The sequence below is a fragment of the Rhamphochromis longiceps genome, linkage group LG16, assembly GCF_057381845.1.
Source record: "Rhamphochromis longiceps isolate RC_006_pf linkage group LG16, R_longiceps_female_GT1.1, whole genome shotgun sequence".
NCBI classification, from domain to species: domain Eukaryota; kingdom Metazoa; phylum Chordata; class Actinopteri; order Cichliformes; family Cichlidae; genus Rhamphochromis; species Rhamphochromis longiceps.
Genome location: NC_140572.1, coordinates 26,442,588 through 26,462,568, shown reverse-complemented (window position 1 = coordinate 26,462,568; position 19,981 = coordinate 26,442,588). Strand labels below are relative to the sequence as shown.

At 40.1% G+C, this 19,981-nt stretch overlaps 2 protein-coding genes across 3 annotated transcripts in view; one reads left to right on the top strand and one right to left on the bottom strand.

Moving 5' to 3' along the window:
• The first annotated feature begins 347 nt into the window (after positions 1-347).
• On the top strand, positions 348-7,163 carry desma (desmin a). Its single transcript, XM_085384323.1, has 10 exons — positions 348-1,024; positions 2,805-2,865; positions 3,057-3,152; positions 4,057-4,218; positions 4,302-4,427; positions 4,638-4,748; positions 4,868-4,977; positions 5,069-5,121; positions 5,651-5,742; positions 6,442-7,163. Exons 1-10 carry the CDS (start codon positions 450-452, stop codon positions 6,481-6,483), a joined length of 1,428 nt encoding a protein of 475 aa, XP_085240449.1. The 5' UTR covers positions 348-449; the 3' UTR covers positions 6,484-7,163.
• A 2,302-nt stretch (positions 7,164-9,465) lies between these two features.
• tmem198aa (transmembrane protein 198aa) overlaps positions 9,466-19,981 on the bottom strand; it is a 42,188-nt gene continuing 31,672 nt past the window's right edge. For both annotated transcript variants that reach the window (XM_085385204.1, XM_085385205.1), the window contains exons 6-7: positions 13,325-13,629; positions 9,466-12,464 (exon numbers count right to left, since the gene is read on the bottom strand). In XM_085385204.1, the coding sequence (XP_085241330.1) occupies positions 12,312-12,464; positions 13,325-13,629 (458 nt within the window). In that variant the 3' untranslated portion in view covers positions 9,466-12,311. The remainder of the gene's footprint in view (positions 12,465-13,324; positions 13,630-19,981) is intronic.

The following is a 19,981-nucleotide window of genomic DNA, read 5'->3' as shown; positions in this document are numbered from 1 at the left end:
ATTGATTAACACCGGTTAGCAGAGCTATTTAATTTTCACCTCATGCCCTTAAATCTGGGGTTTAAAAAGCCACTACTAATGAGGCAGTTATGAAAAATATTTTTTTTAAAAAGACTTGTTGGGTAAAATTTGAAGAACTGTTAATGCATCTTAACCAATGAAGGAATCTTCCAGACTGATTTAAAATGCCAAAAGTAATCAATGAAAAAAGGGGTTGTGATACAGTGGCGGGGTGGAGTAGTGGGAGTGCAGATGGGGTGAACAGAGACATCAAGAAGAGGGGTTGGGTTTATGAGTGGGTGTGGGGGTGGTAGAGCTACAAATAGTTGCACTCAGTGGCTGGCATTTCTTCACTTAGTTTTCTTCCCAGTTGCCCAGTGGGACAGTTGGGTCTCAGCACCTCAAGCGGTTCCATCAAATCCACAACTCAACCAACAACTCAACCAGCCATGAGCAAGTCCTACAGCTCCTCAGCCCAGAGTGCTTCCTCGTACCGTCGCACCTTTGGCTCTGGTGTTGGGTCAACACCACTGTCATCGATGTTCTCCTCCTCTCTAGGAGGAGCCCACAGCTCCGCTTCTAGCCGTATGTCTAGCAGAGTCTACGAAGTCAAGAGCACCGGCATTCCCTCTTATTCTAGCTTCAACTTGTCTTCTGGGGCCGGGCTCGGCTCCTCCAAGGCCATGCGCACCTATGCCGGGGAGAAGCTCGACTTCAACCTTGCAGACGCCATGAACCAAGACTTCCTCAACACAAGGACCAATGAGAAGGCCGAGCTTCAGCACCTCAATGACCGCTTTGCTAGCTACATTGAGAAGGTGCGTTTCCTGGAGCAGCAGAATGCCGCGCTGACAGTGGAGATCGAGAAGCTCAGGGGCCGCGAGGGGCCTGGGCGTGTGGCTGAGCTGTATGAGGAGGAAATGAGGGAGCTGAGGAGGCAGATAGAGGCCATCACCAACCAGCGTGCCAGAGTGGAGGTGGAGAGAGACAACCTGGCCGATGACCTGCAGAAACTTAAGCTCAGGTAAGCTTGGATTGATGGGACTGGGCCAATATGTAGATAAACATCTTCATGAACAAATGATGAGTAAAGAAAAATATATATATAAAAAACTGACTCATGTAATATGGCTTTAATATAAGTGAGCTACTGGAAACACATGCACTCACATGTAGGAGTACACAGGAGTCTCATGTTAAGTCTAAAGCCAAACAAATGGAATAGTTTGAATTAACTGAAACATGGGGGATGTGATCCTTTTTTACTTAAAGAAAAGCTCATTCTGTTACATTTATAAAAAAAAAAAAAATCATGTGATACAATAAATATTTGTGACCTCACATCCCCCCCCCCCCTCCCCCCACTCTGGAAGGTGCTATCTCACATTCTGGAAACACACCAAACCTCTATCAGATGGAACAGAAGGAGAAAATCGGAAGACGGGAAAGCAGAAGGGGGGGAGGAGACTTTAAAACGTTTTATCCAGTGTGTTAAAAATAAAACAAACAAGTGGCATCAAGTACAACTCATTGATTTCTAAAGAGTGTCTCTCCTCTTTTGGGAAAAATGAAAACAACAAAGTAACAAAGGAGAGATTTGAGAATAGGAATGCTTCAGTAATTGTTACGGTCCAATGGCTTATTACAAAGGTGTTTTATAATTTATTCACGAGAGACACAGCAGAAGAAAATTGAGAGCAAGAGAGAGAGAGGGAGATCTGCAGGTTCATAGGAATAGAGTTGAGACTCACAGGCAGACAGATTAAGTTTCAGCTCGACAGAAAGCAGTCAGACATGAGAGAAGTAGACAGATAAAAATAAGTGTATACACACGGCCTGTTTGTTTGGTGAGTTTAAAGAAGAAGAAATCTAAAAAAGTGAAAAATTTTCAAAAGCCAGTCCACCAAATACACATTCCTTCTATGTGCACTGCATATGTGACAGAACGTGAGCATGAGAGAGAGAGAAAAGCACGGGGAGCTGCAGTGTGGGTGTATCGCTGAATAATCTATTTGGAGCGACTAAATCATCTCTGTGAAATTCTGTCACTGCGAGATGCTGCATGCAGCATCACTTAAATAAAATGTATATCAAAAGACAGGCTCAAACACACACAGCACTCTGACTCTTCACTCTCTGTGTGTCACGCCTGCTCAAATGGTTGCCTGAAACGTTCAGTGAAACTTGTTAAAGCACCAGCTGCTCCTAATATCACATGCAAACAGTTGCAACGCATGCACGCTGACATTCTCATTGAACATTCTCACTGAACGTTTCCATGGACGATGACATGATTCAAAACCGCAAAAAAAATGCCAATAGCATCTGCTGTGTGTATTTGTGTCGGTAGTGATTATGTGTGAGGTGCATGACAGCATTTTTTTCTGCATTTTCCAGTTGTTCAAAGCGCACGGCGAAATGCTAATTCTGGAAACTGCACCGGGACAGGCCTGTGTTGCTCTCACACTGTTACCATTCTGATTCTGACAGTGTGACAGCTGCAACAGAGCTTTAGGACTCAAAGAGCAAGTGCAGAAGTGTGCGTGTGTGTGGACATGGATACAAATAAAAGCTTGAACTTTGATGTTTCATTGTCTATGCCGGTTCTATTCTTCTGAATTTACTGAGAGACGAAAAGAGCAGAAAGGCTGGAGGACTGAGAGGTGGTAACTAGTTTATCTGTCTAGTAAGTGATCCCTGGGGGGAAAAGCTGTTCACTCCAACAGTTTGTCTTCACTTTTGTTTCAACTTTCCGCTTTCTTTTTCGCTCTTTTCCTTTTTGTATGTTGCTGTCATTCTGGCAGACTGCAAGAAGAGATTCACCAGAAGGAAGAAGCTGAGAACAACCTGTCTGCTTTCAGATCTGTAAGTCTTCCATTTCCTTAAATCACTCATCTATAGCTCAGTCATTTTCTCTTCAGTCCAAAACAGAGAAACTTTGCCTCCTTTGGTTGAGCAGTCATTTTTCTCCTTTAATTTTCTTCTTATTTTAACATTTTTTTAAATGTGTTGGTTATTGGTCATTTTCTTTTTTGCCATTCTCTCCTCTTATCTAGGATGTCGACAGTGCCACTCTCGCTAGGCTGGACCTGGAGAGACGTATTGAGAGTCTGCAAGAAGAGATTGCCTTCCTCAAGAAGATTCATGAAGAGGTTTGCTGATTTACCAGCTTTGGTTGGCTGGCTTCACACAGTTAGGCGGTGGGAGGGTTGCGTCTGGAATGGCATCTGGCATAAAATCCGATCCATTCGCTGTAGCAACCACTTGGGAAATAAGAGAGCAGTAAAAACTACCCTTCCTCTCTATATCTATTATGTGTGTCACTAGGATGGTGTATAGTGTATCATATAACACCTGTGTGTGTTACTATACTGTGCTGTGATATTAGATCTGAGTCTCCACAGGCATGCAGCTCTTCATGAGATCAAAGACATCGTACTTAAATCCACCTACTGATGTTAAAGCACAGATATCGTTCCCATCTACGTAAATTCATGTCTGTAGGAAAATTTAACAGTCATTTAACTATTACAGGGCAACAGAAAGATCTAACCTTATACACTTACAGATATCAAATGATATTCTGAGCCACACACTCAGACACATGTCTGCACAGCTGAAGTCCCTTCTTCTCATTTTGTCTTCTTTGCTTGAACTTTGACCTGCCAGAAATGCCAAAGTGCTGATTGGTCAAAAGACTCTGTCAGCTGTTGTGTGACAGAGAAAAAGAGGGTGTGCCTGTGAACAGATGCAAAGCTATTTATAACTTTCAGTTAGATCAGACAACAACTGAGTGCAATCCAGGCTGGCTAATTTAAAAAAAAAAGCCTGTTGCTAACAGAATGCATCAGTCGACAGCTGGGTGAATTTGTAATTTGACACATTAGATTTCTATATGTAAATATTCTGATCTGACGTGTTATCGCACGTTGAATTATTTTTAACTTGTCAACTGAATTAGCAGGTATCGTTTTAATGTCCCGGTAGCTACTCACATGTTTGCTTATTCATCATTTTGACACGAGCGGAGTTTGACTTTTTCTGGACTCCTTGCAGGAAATCCGTGAGCTGCAGAGCCAGATTCAGGACACTCAGGTGCAGATCCAGATGGATATGTCTAAGCCCGACCTCACTGCTGCTCTGAGGGACATCCGCATGCAGTACGAAGCCATTGCTGCCAAAAACATTGCAGAGGCTGAAGAATGGTACAAGTCTAAGGTAGAATGGAGGCATGCACACGTAAAATGCACATAGTAGTTCTTAGCTGTTGCACTGTTAATCCTCCTGTCTTCTGTCTTCAGGTGTCTGATCTGAACCAGGCCGTGAACAAGAACAATGATGCACTGCGTCAGGCCAAGCAGGAGACCATGGAATTCAGACACCAGATCCAGTCCTACACTTGCGAGATTGACTCACTGAAGGGCACTGTGAGTATTTGTAGCAACTTTTCTCACTTTCTTTTTTGGCTTCTGATTTTACATTTCTTCTTTCTGATTGATATCATCTTTACATTTCCTTGATAACCATATTTTCAGCCATAAACAGCCATAAACTTCTGTTTCTTTTAGGTGCGTTTACTCTCTTTCAAGCTTCTTATCCCTTCTTTTCAAGGACTTCATGTCTCTGTTTCTTTGCAGAATGAGTCTCTGCTGCGCCAGATGAGAGACATGGAGGATCGCATGGCCCGCGAGGCTACTGGTTACCAAGATACCATTGCACGGCTCGAGGAAGATATTGCTAAGATGAAAGTAATACGCTTAGATATGTCATGCTGATCTTTTGCATTTCACACTGGGTAATAGAAGTAGCAGGATTTTGTGTTTGGTGAAAACTATATTTTAAGCACTTCTTACACACTGATTTCAAGGATGATATGGCCCGCCACCTGAGGGAGTACCAGGACCTCCTCAATGTGAAGATGGCCCTCGATATTGAAATTGCCACCTACCGCAAGCTGCTGGAAGGAGAGGAGAGCAGGTGTGTTTCTGTCCTAAAATTACCTTAATTTTTTGTGATTTTGCATTTATGTCGTACTCATTACTGATTTGTTATGCTCCTCTTTCTGTAGAATCACTACCACCATACCTGTCCAGTCTGCTTATTCTTCCATTGGATTCAGAGGTATGAGAAGTTGCACCCTTTATTCCTGTCACGCGTAAATACCGTTAAAATCTATTGGGCATGAGTCAATAAGGGGGGATGATAAAAGGTCTAATTATAGGCTGTGACTGTATATGGTAGCTGCTATTATAAGGGCATTACATATAGTGTCTTTGCAGTGACACATTCTGACCACTGTGTGGGGATATATGACTAAAACCTTCATGCCTCTGTGGTTCAGGGAGGCAAGAATTAACCTTCATTAATAATCATATGACTTACCCTCTTCATTTAATAGATTAACAGTAAGAAGGTGCAATTAGTCTCTGTTAGTACCTCCCATCTGAGCACTTTGTGACAGCTTAAAGTTAACACAAGGATGTTGTGTGGATGTTCCATTAATGTTACAGCCATGTGAAATTGTTCAAAGCTCATTAAACTTCTAAGTGCAATGCTTAACTAATATCAGTGACTAAATTATCTCAGTGTAGCTGCAGAAAGAATTAAAGCAGTTTATGAAAGAGCTGCATGTGTGAATTTGTTCCTACAGAGACCAGTCCTGAGTCCCAGCATCAGCGCTCATCAGAGGTTCACTCCAAGAAGACTGTTCTCATCAAGACCATTGAGACCCGCGATGGAGAGGTTTGAGCTCACACGTACATGCACACACAGGCATACACACAAATATACACTTTTATGCACAAAAATGTCCATGTTGAGGTACCCTAATGAACTACAAAAGCGCTAGTAAATTATAACTTATATTTTTTTCAACCAAACCATTCTGATTTACTATATTCTCATCCAGATTAAATATTCTATGAGCCAGAGTGCTAATGCCTCATGTGTAAGTCTGGTTTCAGTATCACACCTGCCTTCTGATTGTCTGCTCACATCAGCGGGTTGAAACAAGCTACCAGATTTAATAAGGATACGTTCCTTCTTGCATTTGTCAATCACAGCCACTACATTTTCACAACTGTCTACACATACAAATGTGGCAACATAGTAGCAAAGCTGTTTTAGCTTCTATTCTCTTTGTTATCCCTGAAATCTTGTAGTTTGAATCAATCCGGGTACAGACACTTTCATGAAAGTTACAGCACCGGCTTCCCTGAACAAGCACCTTCACTGTCAGCGCTCCAGTTGGTCCCAGCACAGTCCTTCACCTTAAGCATAACACCTGCACTGAATGTTAAGCTTAAGTAGAACTTTATTGCCAGACTAGCACGGCAGATGGGGTGTTTTCTCACACCGTTTATGCAGACACTGTGCATAGCGAAAATAGACTCTTTCCCTTTTGTATCAATTTACAGTGTCCCCTTTTTTCCCCTTCCACAGGTTGTCAGTGAGTCGACACAGCACCAGCAAGACATCATGTAAACAAGAAGAAACAATGTTACTTAAAAAATAATAGCACCAATAATGAAATCTTTTCCTATTAGAATTACAATGATTAATAAGCTGTGCCTACTTTTAGATACAAAATGCTGACCATTTTATGTAACCAGTCATGGAAGTGAAATTTAACCACTGTACATCCGTACATAAATTACTTTAAGCGTCACAGGAAAGACGCAGTGTAGAGGCATAATGCCTTTAGCCTTGTTTTAAATGAAGGGCATTCCAGGATGTTTTTCTGTATTTGTGTTACTTTTCGCTGCAAAAGAAAAGTATCTTGCATCTATCTTGTCTGCAAAAATATTTTAGTGGTAAGAGTAATATTTCAAATGAGTACAGCTCGTACTGCCGAATTATCCCATCACCCACTGTAGCAATCAATGGCAGATCAATTTGACTGAAGCACCGCAGTCAGATAAATTTCACTGTGTGTATTCCAGGATTTTTACATGTGTATGCACATCGATTGATTAAGATAGGCTATCTCTGTAACTGATTCAAGGAAAGTGAGATGTTGGTTTGAAATAGGAACTCAGTTGTGTTTTGACCTTTGAGCTCTCCAGCATGTGCTACGTGTCTGATGGTATGTGTATGAGTAACCATGGTATCCTCCTTCGCTCTGACAAAAACTCAAATAAAAGATTTCACTTGCTGGGCAGAAAGTTTATTCAAATTCTGTAACTCATATCTCTAGGCATTAGCATTCCTCAGACAGCATGCGTGCATTTTCATCCAAATCTTTATGAACTTTCTCTTCCCACTGCATGCATCAACTGATGTGGCCCGTTTTAGCTTTCCAAAAGATACTAGCTCCCCCAGCCAAGCGTAACACTCTTCTGTCAAAATTTAATTTTCTTCTATACACAAAACACGAGTTGTGGCTTTCTTGAATTTATCAGTAACCAGTCTGATCTTGGTGCAAGGAAAACGAAACAAGGGCACATTAACGAGCGGCCCTTTGTCATTCTTGGTCTCCAGCAGAAGCAGATTAGCAGAGCAACAAGAATTACAGTCTGTGCAGTTTGTTTCTAAAGCCACTGGACTGAAAATGTCATCAGAGATAAAAATTTGTTGGGGTGGAGGAGAGAAAAAGGAAACACAGAAACAATAAATGAGCCTGCAAGAAAGAGCAAGACGGGAAGAAGAGAAAAACAGAGGACAAATATAATGAAAAGGTTATTCTGAGACAGAGACACGGGGAAGATCTAGAAAGAGATAATTACGCTGAATAACATAAAGAAGTATGTGACTGCTACTCCAGTAATTAGTGGAGCCATGACGGTGTGCTTTCATCACCGAATCAACAGAAAGGGCAAACTGCTCCTGTGTTCTTTTCCCTCTAAATAAAGTTTCCTCACTTCTGTGAACTCTCCTCTTTTTTCCTAGGAAGCAAAAAGCTTCAAGCATTACTGCACTTCTTATTTCTTGATTAGTTTTGCTGTTGTATTTGTTGTTATATAACTGCTGCAGTTTGTAATGAAGCTACACTGCTAATGTAGCCTGAAACCTACACTGTCAGAGCACATAAGAATGCAACTGACTGGAAATCCAGATGCTTGATTTTTCTCCATTACTTATGTTAATGATTCTTAAGCAGCTCTTTATCACAGCCAACACCTGCAGAGTAAAAATGATATTTTGAAGCTCATATCTGGTGTTTAAGAACTCGTTTTTCTCTTTACTTTGCACACTTTGTCCTCTCTAAAAGACTTGAGCCATCCTGCTCATCTTCACATTTTGCTTCCAAGGAGCCAGACTTTCTTGCAATTTCTTTCAAAGACCTTAAAATGTCTTTTTGAAGGTCTTGCAAAGTTTTGGCTTTTTGCTCTCATCTTCAGGGCAGTTCCTGTACATGACTGTTATCAGAGTAATGCAGCTTTTTTGTTTTGTTTGTATGTTTCTTAAGCCAAATAACATTGACCAATGAATTATGCAAATATTAAAAAAAAGGAATTTAACTGAAAGCATGAACCATTGTTGTGGCTACTTTGTTACTTGTAGCCTGTTGCAAAAAACATATACTTTGTTATTTTTGAATAGCAAAGTATATGTTTGAATGAATGAATATATGAAAGAAAAAACTGAAGATAACACAGTTTAACAGGCATAATATAGTATTTTTACACCAGCAAGGTGATTCTTTAAATGCATATCTCAGCATGATGTGGAGTGTGTCCTCAAAAAAAAAAAATCTGAGGAAAACTGAATAAGAGGAGGACAAAAGAAGTGTCAGGTCGTAACAATCTACAGCAGATAAACAGTGTCTGAAAGTCCCGTCCTTGAGAAAAAAAATCCAGCAAAGACCTGACAAGTGGTTCAGGACCTTCAGTTGATCCATCTACTGTTAACTGACGCCTCATCAGAAATGGCCTCAGTGTGAAGGGTGGCTGTCAAGAAGCTATTCTTTAGAAAGAGGAAAAGGGAAAGATGGGTGAGGTGTTGCAAATTACAAAAAACCCCCAAAACAGCCAAGGCCAAAGCAGAAATCTGGGGGAATAATTCTGAAGACTATTTCAAGAAATGACAAAAAAGCTTGACTAAGAGAGGTCAGGCTGAGCTGAAGAATAAAAGTAATCAAATATTGACTTTCAAGCTCATTAGAATTGCACAAACTCTGTTTTTTTTGATGTTTCACTCATTTTCCTAGCAACATATAATAGTGAGTGGTGGGTTAGTGGGTGGCTCAACACTTTTGCACATCACTGCATCATCAATAATTATGAAAAAAATATGTAACAGAATCATCACCTACTGATATCTGTGTACAAGCACCATTTCTGAAACAGGTAAATATCTGTCGATTTATTCTAGGGACTAATTCTAAACTAAACTTATGTAACGCATGTATTTGTGGGAGTGTCAGAGAGAGAGAGATTGAACTAAAAAGGATTTGATATTTGTGCTCCAACAGTTGTGCACACACAAATGACAATGTAAAGATAACAAGACCACTGAATTATAGAATCACAATGTTTATCATATGTTAGGTCCATAGAAATCCATGCTTAATAACATAATAGCAATAATAATAATAATCATAATAATAATCATAATAATAATAATCGGGTGATTTTTACATATTTAAATTGGATGATACGAAAAGGACGAATCAGAGTCCATTTTCTTTGCTAAATTTGAACATGAAACACTGAAACACCTGAATGAGAAGTGTATCCACCGCTCAGCCAAATCAAAGCAAACTGGACATACAGCAGAATCACAACATAACAGGTCTACTCCAGAAAGTAATAGCCTGCATAAATTACATACATGACTGTGGTGCAAACATGAAAATGGAGCCAAACATTTGTACACTTAAAAATTATTTACAAGTCAATATCTACAGTCAAAGGTTTTCTCAACAGAAATGTTATATAATAGGTAATGAAAAAAAATATTAGAAATAAGAAAAACAACAACATAAAAGAAAAGTTCAGTGAAAGAATTATTCATTTCCGTCCCCAAATTACAAGCAAGAGGAGGGGCAATGTTTAGTTTAGAATTACACTACAATAAAAACACAAAAGCAGATCAAAGCAGGAGTGAAGTATAGGCAGAAAACCAAAAATAACACTTGTACTGCCACAACCGTGAAACAACATTTAATAACAGTAAACAGCAGGTAGGAAGCTGATGTAACAGGCATAATGCATGTGAAAAAGAGGAAAATGCTTCAAATGCCTTTCAAAGCCCTTTACAGACAGAAGAGAACTGGAGATAGGAAGAGAGTTTTTATTTTTACCTACATCAGCCCAGGACCAGAAAATTAAAGTGTAAATGTCAGAGCTGTGACATGACAACAGCACAATCGAAACATATACACAATGATCAACATGCAGTAATGGGCTTTTGATAAAAATTCCTGGTCCTCGGGCCTAAAAGTACTGTAAATTTTGCTGAATCCAGGCACTAACTTACATACCTCAAGTTTTATTTTATAATTTATGTGCAGTCAGATTGTTTTGTTTTCCTAAACCTCAGAAAAAAGAAGCTATAATAAAACAATAGTTTAAAAAAACAATATTGAGGCAGAATTTAATTAAAAAATGTTCCTTTCCTACTACCGACTCTTCCATTTATAGTAATATTCAACCTAAGTAGGAATTGCAACATTGCTAGAAATAGTGTTCATGAACTACAATGTTTTGTTTCCAGAGAGCTTTAATTAAAAAAAAGCCCAAAACCCCCCCAAAACAAAACAACTTTCTCCTTCTGTACTTTAACATCTCGCATTCAGAGTCCTTCTCCTGTCTCAGTGTTTAGTATAACAATATTAATGTAAGGAACTTATTTCAATTTCAAAGTGAGTAACACACAAATGCATGTACATTTGAACCGTATGCACACACATACATAGAAAGGCCAGAAAAAAAAGGTCCAGAAGTAAACATCAGAGGGCGCCACTTGCAGGCGCATTTATCTTCACATTCTCTTATCTTAAAAAAAAAGATGCTGCCTCTTTTTTTTTAATCACTTAACATTTCACTCAAATATTTTCATACCATTTTTCACCAACTGGTAAAGAAAAGAGAATTTAATGTATGCACAACATGCTGCGCATACATTCCAAGGAACATCCCCCCTCTCCTTGGCCAGTATTTGGTATGTTCCATCAATTGCCACAGGGCTCATGTGTCCACTCACACACACAAAAATACACTATTTTTTAACATTTTTACTGTTGCCTATTATTCTCAGACTTCATTATATCAATCAAATTCCAGAATGATTAATATCGGACAGCAGCTATTTGTCTTTAACAGAAGCTTTGTGGAAAAGAGCAAAAAGGGACACAAGAGCACTGTTAATAAATAAAATCACATCGCTTGCAGAAATGTTTAATGGAGAGAGGAAAGAAGAGCAGACAGATGAGTATCCTGTTCAGGTCTGTAGTTGGAATGGCTGACAATAGAATAGAGGATACAAGGAAAGTGGTGAGATGTAAAAACAGTCTCCTTGAAAATCACAACAGCGCAGGGAATGACACTTAATTGACAACAGAAGTAACACAAACATTGTCTTTGGTGTAAACCGTTTAATCTAATTCACACCTAAACTTGTCTCTTTCTGCATGTTGAAGCAGTACAGGCCTTGCGCTGCCACGTTTGAATTTACAAGCTGTCAGTGAAGATAAAAAAAAAAAGACTTCATGAATGACCTTTTAAATGAGAAGAGCTCCCTTTGAGTTTCAGTGTTTGCTGTGATTTTTTTATGTTGCTTTTCAGTCATTTTTCACAGCAGATGCTTCCTTAAGTCAAAATGTTTAATCCTTTAATTACCTTTGGAGTAAAGTGTTCTTTTACTTTAACTTGATGAAAGGCAATTTTTTTAATGCAATTTTTTTCTAACATGATGTGGGGCTCCTGTGGAGTGATTTTTCTTCCCCACTAGAAATTACATTGTATGGCTTGAACCAACCAGTATAAATCTTCGTATCAAATGTTCAACAGAGACAGTTTAATTAACTATGCATAAGAGCGTTTCACTTGTTTCCAGTGTTTTCCATGTAAGTACAATTACAGAGAAGCCAAATATAACATATGATGACTCACACTTCCGACAAAGAAAATCACTGTTTTTAGACATTAAAAGGAAAAAACAGACCAAATAAATACTTCAGTGGGTCTGACAGGAGAATAGCAGTGTGGGTCACACCACCTCTGGAGCACTTTGAGCTCCTGTTGGCTTAATAGGCAGTTGATTGGGTTGGCACGGTTAGGTTAGGTTAGGTTTCTTATCCTTATTAGTGAGTCTTGAAGTAGCCTGTGATGGTGCACATGTGTGTGTGTGGATCTGTGCAATTAACTGCCTCAGATGCGAACTGGGGGTCCACTGGGTGCTGTAAGGGGCACCTGAGAACCGCAGTCATAGTCAAGTTCAGCCATCCGAGACCGGCTCATCATTCTACTGTGGGAGTACGCCCGTCTGTCTGTCTGTCTGTCCCTGAAACTCCTGATGTAACTCTGTGGACAGACAGGAAATAAAGGGCTGCGGTGGGTATATGGCATATGTAAATACAGCAAGACACAAAAGCTTGCACTCATGTACAATTATTCTTCAATGAAAAGTCTGACATGTGACACTTTTATCCCTGTTCAGTTTTCTTCTGAAGTCCCATTGAAGAGGATCATTACCCCTTATCTTAACATTAAATATGAACCTGAAGCCTGCAGACACTTAGGGAGAGGACACTTAGTGAATCTTAAACAGAAATGTGTGGGAGAGTTCTGAAATGCTAAAGCTGGCAGTTGGGAAGAACATATGAGCCAGTCGTGTTGAGTGGCACATGTTTAGCTGAGCATGATTGGTGTAGTTGTGTGTCTACTCTTCATTGTCCCAGTTTATTATTATTGTAGCAAAAAAATTAGTTAAGTATACATATATATATATATTTTAATTTGCAAGGCTTTCTTCGTTACTTTGGCATGATCACCGAAGGAACTGTGTGCACGCTTAACAGAAGTACAGCTAAATAAATTCCTGGAGATATCAGCAAAAATGGCTGTCAAACTGTATGACTTGCCCTCTGGCAGGAGTTTAGCACAGAGAGAATAAAGATTTTGCTGTGCAGTGCATTTGTACATAAATAAAACAGTTTCTGTTTTTCCTACACTTATTTGTCCTGAACTTGTCACTTAACTGTGCGGAGTGGAACACTGATGTCATTCTACTCAAATTAAAACTGTGACTTGAATGTAGAATTTTATCCAAAATCTAATTTCAGAGAATCCGAAGAACACAAACATTTTAATGACCTGGACTGAGGATGTTCAGATTTTCATCGAATTACCTTGTTAAGAATAGATACAGTATTATAGCTTACCGGAGACAGCACATCTCCATCAAAGCGCCTTTTGGAGTTGGCTTTGCGGTGGTAGCCAGGCTCAGTCTGAGGAGGAGGAGGAGGGACTTTAGGAGGCTGAGAGCTCTGAGTTTGGTGATGAGGGTGAGATGCTGCTGGGTGGTGGTACTGCTGGTGGTTGTGATGGGAATGAGTCTTCTGCTTGTGCCCTGCTTTCTGGCTCTGTCTCTTTTTCTTCTTTTTGTTTTCCTTCTCCTTTTTCAGCCTCTCTTCTCTCTGTCGAATCCGCATGAGCTGCACCTTTCGCTGCTGTCGACTTAAAACCACTAGAGTCAAAGAAAAAAAGTTTTGATAATTAGTGGTAAGGAGAAGAAAATTAGAACGATAGATAATGAAGAGGGAGTGACTTCAGGATAAAGAGAAAACAGCAAAGCTTTTATAGAGAAACTAACTTTAGGGTACTTGTGTAACCCCGGTTCTCAGAGTTGCATGAGTGAGACATTGTGCTATGGGATGCAGCACCTCTTCTCACTTCAGCCAGCAAGAAGGATTATTTGGTGAAACATCTCACTTGCGCTACTGTGAGAACAGAGGTTACATAAATAACCCAAAGTTTTCATTCCGAACATTGATTTTGATGTCTCACTCTCGGATATGGAGACCTTTTGTACTGCCAGACAAGCTCATCTCAAGCAAGCACCAGCAATCAGCAAGTAGCCCCCTTATAGAAGTGAAGACCTACAGTGGTACTGTTTGGGCTACACTTTCCAGTGTGTAGAACCAGACAAAAGTAAAGTGTACGCACAGATGTCTTGGAATGACAACCCCTTAATCAGGGCCTAGCTCAGGGGTGGGCAATCTCAGTCCACGAGGGCCGGTGTCCCTGCAGGTTTTAGATCTCACCTTGGGTCAACACACCTGAATCACATGTTTAGTTCGTTACCAGGCCTCTGGAGAACTTCAGGACATGTTGAGGAGCTAATTTAGCCATTTAACTTTTTTTTCTTTTTTTTTTACAAAAAAAAAACCAAAACAAATAATTTAGCCATTTAAATCAGCTGTGTTGGTTCAAGGACACATCTAAAACCTGCAGGGTTAAAAACCTCGTGGACTGAGATTGCCCACCCCTGGCCTAGCTAGCCTATCTTTCAGGTGTGTTGAATATTGACTGCATAGTGGCGCAAGCTACTTAAGGGTGGGTGGTTCTGCCTGACACGGTCACTGCCATTACCAGCCAATCAAGACTGACTTAATGAGATAAATCCTTTTGAGGAATATGAGGGAGGCCCATCCCACAGTGAGACATTGAAACAATTGCTAAGAAAGAGAAGTGATTAAGTCAAGTGAACAGACAGATTCAAAATGGCCTGTATTTGTATAGCGCTTTACTAGTCCCTAAGGACCCCAAAGCGCTTTACATATCCAGTCATCCACCCATTCACACACAGGTGATGGCAAGCTACATTGTAGCCACAGCCACCCTGGGGCGCACTGACAGAGGCAAGGCTGCCGGACACTGGCGCCACCGGGCCCTCTGACCACCACCAGTAGGCAACGGGTGAAGTGTCTTGCCCAAGGACACATTGACCGAGACTGTCCAAGCTGGGGCTCGAACCGGCAACTTTCCAATTACAAGGCGAACTCCCAACTCTTGAGCCACGATCGCCCTTACCAAATTACCAAGGTAAGGAATACAAGCAAGGCCTTTAATCAGGTAAGGGCTTGTACAAATATTTTAAATAGCTTTAAATGCAGATGATAAACTTTTCTCAAGGTTTATTTTGAACGGAGGCTATAAAAAAAAAAAAAAGTAAAAATACTGATGCCAATTTGCTCATTTCCTTTATTCTGTTCAGTCTGTTGGCAGACAAATCATTTTCCTCTCTGCATGTACTTATACTGAGCTGTTCAATCTCCTGACATATTGTGAGTGGGTGAGTGTGTTATTTTTGCACCCTGTCCAGAAAAGGATGTCGGTAAACCATCCTGCTTCACCGTCCATTACACATAGGAGTATTTTTGAGCATGGGTGTTTGTAGGCATTTCCATTCAGTGGTTAGATATACACTATCTGTGTAATATTTATTATCTGAGCTCCAGTATTTATCCATTACAGATGTATTGTACTGGTCACAGCTGCCTTATGTGTGCGTGTGTAAGTGTAAGTGTTCAGAGGTCTATTGTTGTTTCTTCATGCATGGGGACAACAGGGCACCATCTGGCAAGGAAACTGCTTAATAATACCCCCCTTTCTTTTCCTTGGATCTCCCCACGTCAGGCCCCTCTGGCCACATGCTTCTGTATGTGTGTGTGTGTGTGTGTGTGTGTTGGGGGGGGGGGGTCCACTATTTTAAAAAGGTTCTTCAGAGTTTAGGTTCAAGTAACAAAAAAATGCTTTTGGGGTTAGTATTGAGAGGCTATGTCAGTGACAGTCCTGATGAGCATAGGTGAATCGGTGCATATTCAATTAGTATCTACACAGAGGGGCAAAACCCCCCTGAAAAAAACAGTCGAGACAAGTCAAACATGTGCGAGCTAATTCATTCATGGCCCTGTTCTGCACACTATTCAGTCAGCTGACAGATGATTTTCCTCACAGCTCCACTTGGGTGCCCAGCTTACCCATTGTGCCCCAGTTTATTATCCTCACTCTGCCCTTCCCCCAGTACACCTGCTTCCTCTTTACTTTTCTCTCTTCTCTCCTCCACACAATTTCTCATCCTCCGTTTACTGCCAGCAGAGTATCTTTTAGCAGATAAAGAGTAATTGAAAAAAGTTAATTCAAGATTACATGCTGTGGACGTTAAGTAATGCAAATAATAGTAGGACTTTTCATTACAGCTCAGTAATAATGTGGTAACTTCCACACATGCTTTAAGAATAATTATCATATTACTTGAAGTTTGCTTTAATAGGATATTAACCCTTTAAAGCCCAGTGTGTCATATTTGATACATGTGTTTTTGTGAGTTTATGAGACTTCAGCATCATCAGAATGACTTTTTTTTAACCTCAAAAAAATGATATAAATTGCATGACACATTTTTAATGACTAAATTGCAAAAATATGGCTTATGTAGCAAATGTGATACAAATGAAAACTCATATATATGCAGATTCAAATTTTATTTGTTCCTGGTTATTGAACAGAAACTACCACATGTGCTTCCACATGATTAAGCCACAGTATTTACTCTGTTACCGTCAAACAAAGAAGACTGCAGAAGGCATACGGTTGGATGCATTCCAGTGTTATAAAATGTTTATAGCATTCCTATATCATAAAGCATCAACTAATGTTAATTTATTATTATAAACATAAAATAATCAAGCATCCAAATATTAGCATTTTATTGCTAGCAGGCTATTATATATGATGTTATACTAGAATACTATGGTACTATTACTAATTTGTTTGCCTTATTGGTATTTGCTTGTTTCTACTGCGTTACCTAGTTTTTGGTGCCTTGTTACCCAATCGCATACATCTCACTGTAACCGTATTCAGTGTAACCACTGTTGATACAATATCACTTGGTTATTGTTTGGATATTACTTTGGTAATTTATTGGTAATAAGATGCTATTCCGTATTGTTACTTCTTTATTATTGCACAGTTACCACACTATTAGAAAGCTGTTATAGAAAGCTCCCCCAGTTGTTGTGTACCTCTTATTCATTGTGTAAGACAACAACCCGATATCATGTTAACATGCTTTGCTGTGATACTGGGTCGAAGAGAAAGTATTCAGGCATCACTATTCCATTAGTATTTATTTACAGGTATGCATGACAGCACATTCCAATGATGCCAAAGTGCAGAATTATGTAGCAAAATGTCAGCAACGTATACACTGTGTACAAGTAATGCACAGGTTTGTGTAATGTAGATGTAACGCTGACATCTACGTTTGATAATAAAAATTACTAATAAAAAAATTAATGATAATGATAGTAATATATATATATTTTTTATGTGCATGGGGAGTGGGGCAAACAGTTCTAATTTCTATCTCTCAAAAATTTCATGGTTATAATTTGTTTACTTCACCAAGGCATAAGGTGAGATAGAGGTGAGTGTTCAGCGCTGCTTGTTTGTCTTTCTGTTTACCTATTTTTTATGCAAAGCTGCTAGGACACATTTTGTGAAATATGTTGGAGAGGTAAAGCACGGTCAAAGAAAGAATCCATTAACCTGCACTGCTGATACAGATCAGTTTCTTTAAAATTGCAGAACAGTTTAGAGGATTTGATCTCCGAGTGCTGTTCCTTTTTCTTGCATTATTTTTTATTCAGAAACAACAGAAGAAATAAATACTATACATGTATAATACATCTATCTTTCTACCTGGTTTTGCATCAGTATCTATAGGGAGTGCAGAATTATTAGGCAAGTTGTATTTTTGAGGAATAATTTTATTATTGAACAACAACCATGTTCTCAATGGACCCAAAAAACTCATTAATATCAAAGCTGAATGTTTTTGGAAGTAGTTTTTAGTTTGTTTTTAGTTTTAGCTATTTTAGGGGGATATCTGTGTGTGCAGGTGACTATTACTGTGCATAATTATTAGGCAACTTAACAAAAAACAAATATATACCCATTTCAATCATACATTTCTGACATTCAAAAACAAAACAAAAACAAATCAGCAACCAATATAGCCACCTTTCTTTGCAAGGACACTCAAAAGCCTGCCATCCATGGATTCTGTCAGTGTTTTGATCTGTTCACCATCAACATTGCGTGCAGCAGCAACCACAGCCTCCCAGACACTGTTCAGAGAGGTGTGCTGTTTTCCCTCCTTGTAAATCTCACATTTGATGATGGACCACAGGTTCTCAATGGGGTTCAGATCAGGTGAACAAGGTGGCCATGTCATTAGTTTTTCTTCTTTTATACCCTTTCTTGCCAGCCACGCTGTGGAGTACTTGGACGCGTGTGATGGAGCATTGTCCTGCATGAAAATCATGTTTTTCTTGAAGGATGCAGACTTCTTCCTGTACCACTGCTTGAAGAAGGTGTCTTCCAGAAACTGGCAGTAGGACTGGGAGTTGAGCTTGACTCCATCCTCAACCCGAAAAGGCCCCACAAGCTCATCTTTGATGATACCAGCCCAAACCAGTACTCCACCTCCACCTTGCTGGGGTCTGAGTCGGACTGGAGCTCTCTGCCCTTTACCAATCCAGCCACGGGCCCATCCATCTGGCCCATCAAGACTCACTCTCATTTCATCAGTCCATAAAACCTTAGAAAAACCAGTCTTGAGATATTTCTTGGCCCAGTCTTGACGTTTCAGCTTGTGTGTCTTGTTCAGTGGTGGTCGTCTTTCAGCCTTTCTTACCTTGGCCATGTCTCTGAGTATTGCACACCTTGTGCTTTTGGGCACTCCAGTGATGTTGCAGCTCTGAAATATGGCCAAACTGGTGGCAAGTGGCATCTTGGCAGCTGCACGCTTGACTTTTCTCAGTTCATGGGCAGTTATTTTGCGCCTTGGTTTTTCCACACGCTTCTTGCGACCCTGTTGACTATTTTGAATGAAACGCTTGATTGTTCGATGATCACGCTTCAGAAGCTTTGCAATTTTGAGACTGCTGCATCCCTCTGCAAGATATCTCACTATTTTTGACTTTTCTGAGCCTGTCAAGTCCTTCTTTTGACCCATTTTGCCAAAGGAAAGGACGTTGCCTAATAATTATGCACACCTGATATAGGGTGTTGATGTCATTAGACCACACCCCTTCTCATTACAGAGATGCACATCACCTAATATGCTTAATTGGTAGTAGGCTTTCGAGCCTATACAGCTTGGAGTAAGACAACATGTATGAAGAGGATGATGTGGACAAAATACTCATTTGCCTAATAATTCTGCACTCCCTGTATAGCAGTAAACCATATTTTTGTTTGTTTAACAACGTGGAAGAATGGTCATCATGTAATGGTCTGGTTTTATATTATTTCTCCACAAGAAACACTATGTGGTAATCTACTTCTTTTATTCCTAGGTCTCTTTCCCCTCACAATTGCACAGTTTTGAAAATAGCATTGAAAAGCTTCCTCTATCTCTGAGCCCACACCCTCTGACTGGAAGCTGCAGTAGCCTGCTTTTTAATCTCATTATTTGAGGACATGTGTGACTTCTTCTAAGTCACTGTATGACGGTGCAAGTCAAACACAGGCAAAGATCAAATGGCTGAGTGTGTGCTGCATGTATATGCATGTGTCTGTTCTTCCTTTAGTTGAGGTATGAGCGAGCGAGTGAGCCAGTGAATAAGATCCTAACCCGCAGTGTTTCTTTCTCTGCCCTTGTCTGTTTGGGTGTATTGTGTTTGTTTGCTGCATTCACATATTGTGTTGAAGACATGTATGTGCGATCTTGCCATCTGTGTTGTGGCTGCCTTCAGAACAGATTAAGGCAGGCTGCGTCAATAACACATTCTGGTGAAAACACCAGTGTCGGTATATTCAGAATCCACCCTGCACAAAATCACACAAGAGTGATGCCCGCACACACAGTGTTCCCTATCCTCATCATGGTTATGATTTCATATAGCTGGGATTTGTCAGGCCAGTAGCCTTGACAAAATCTATACTACAAGTTTCAAAGAAGATAGATTGCCATGTGTGGTGGGGCGTGGTCTGCGTTGCCGTGCAGGGAGGGCGGACGCACCTGC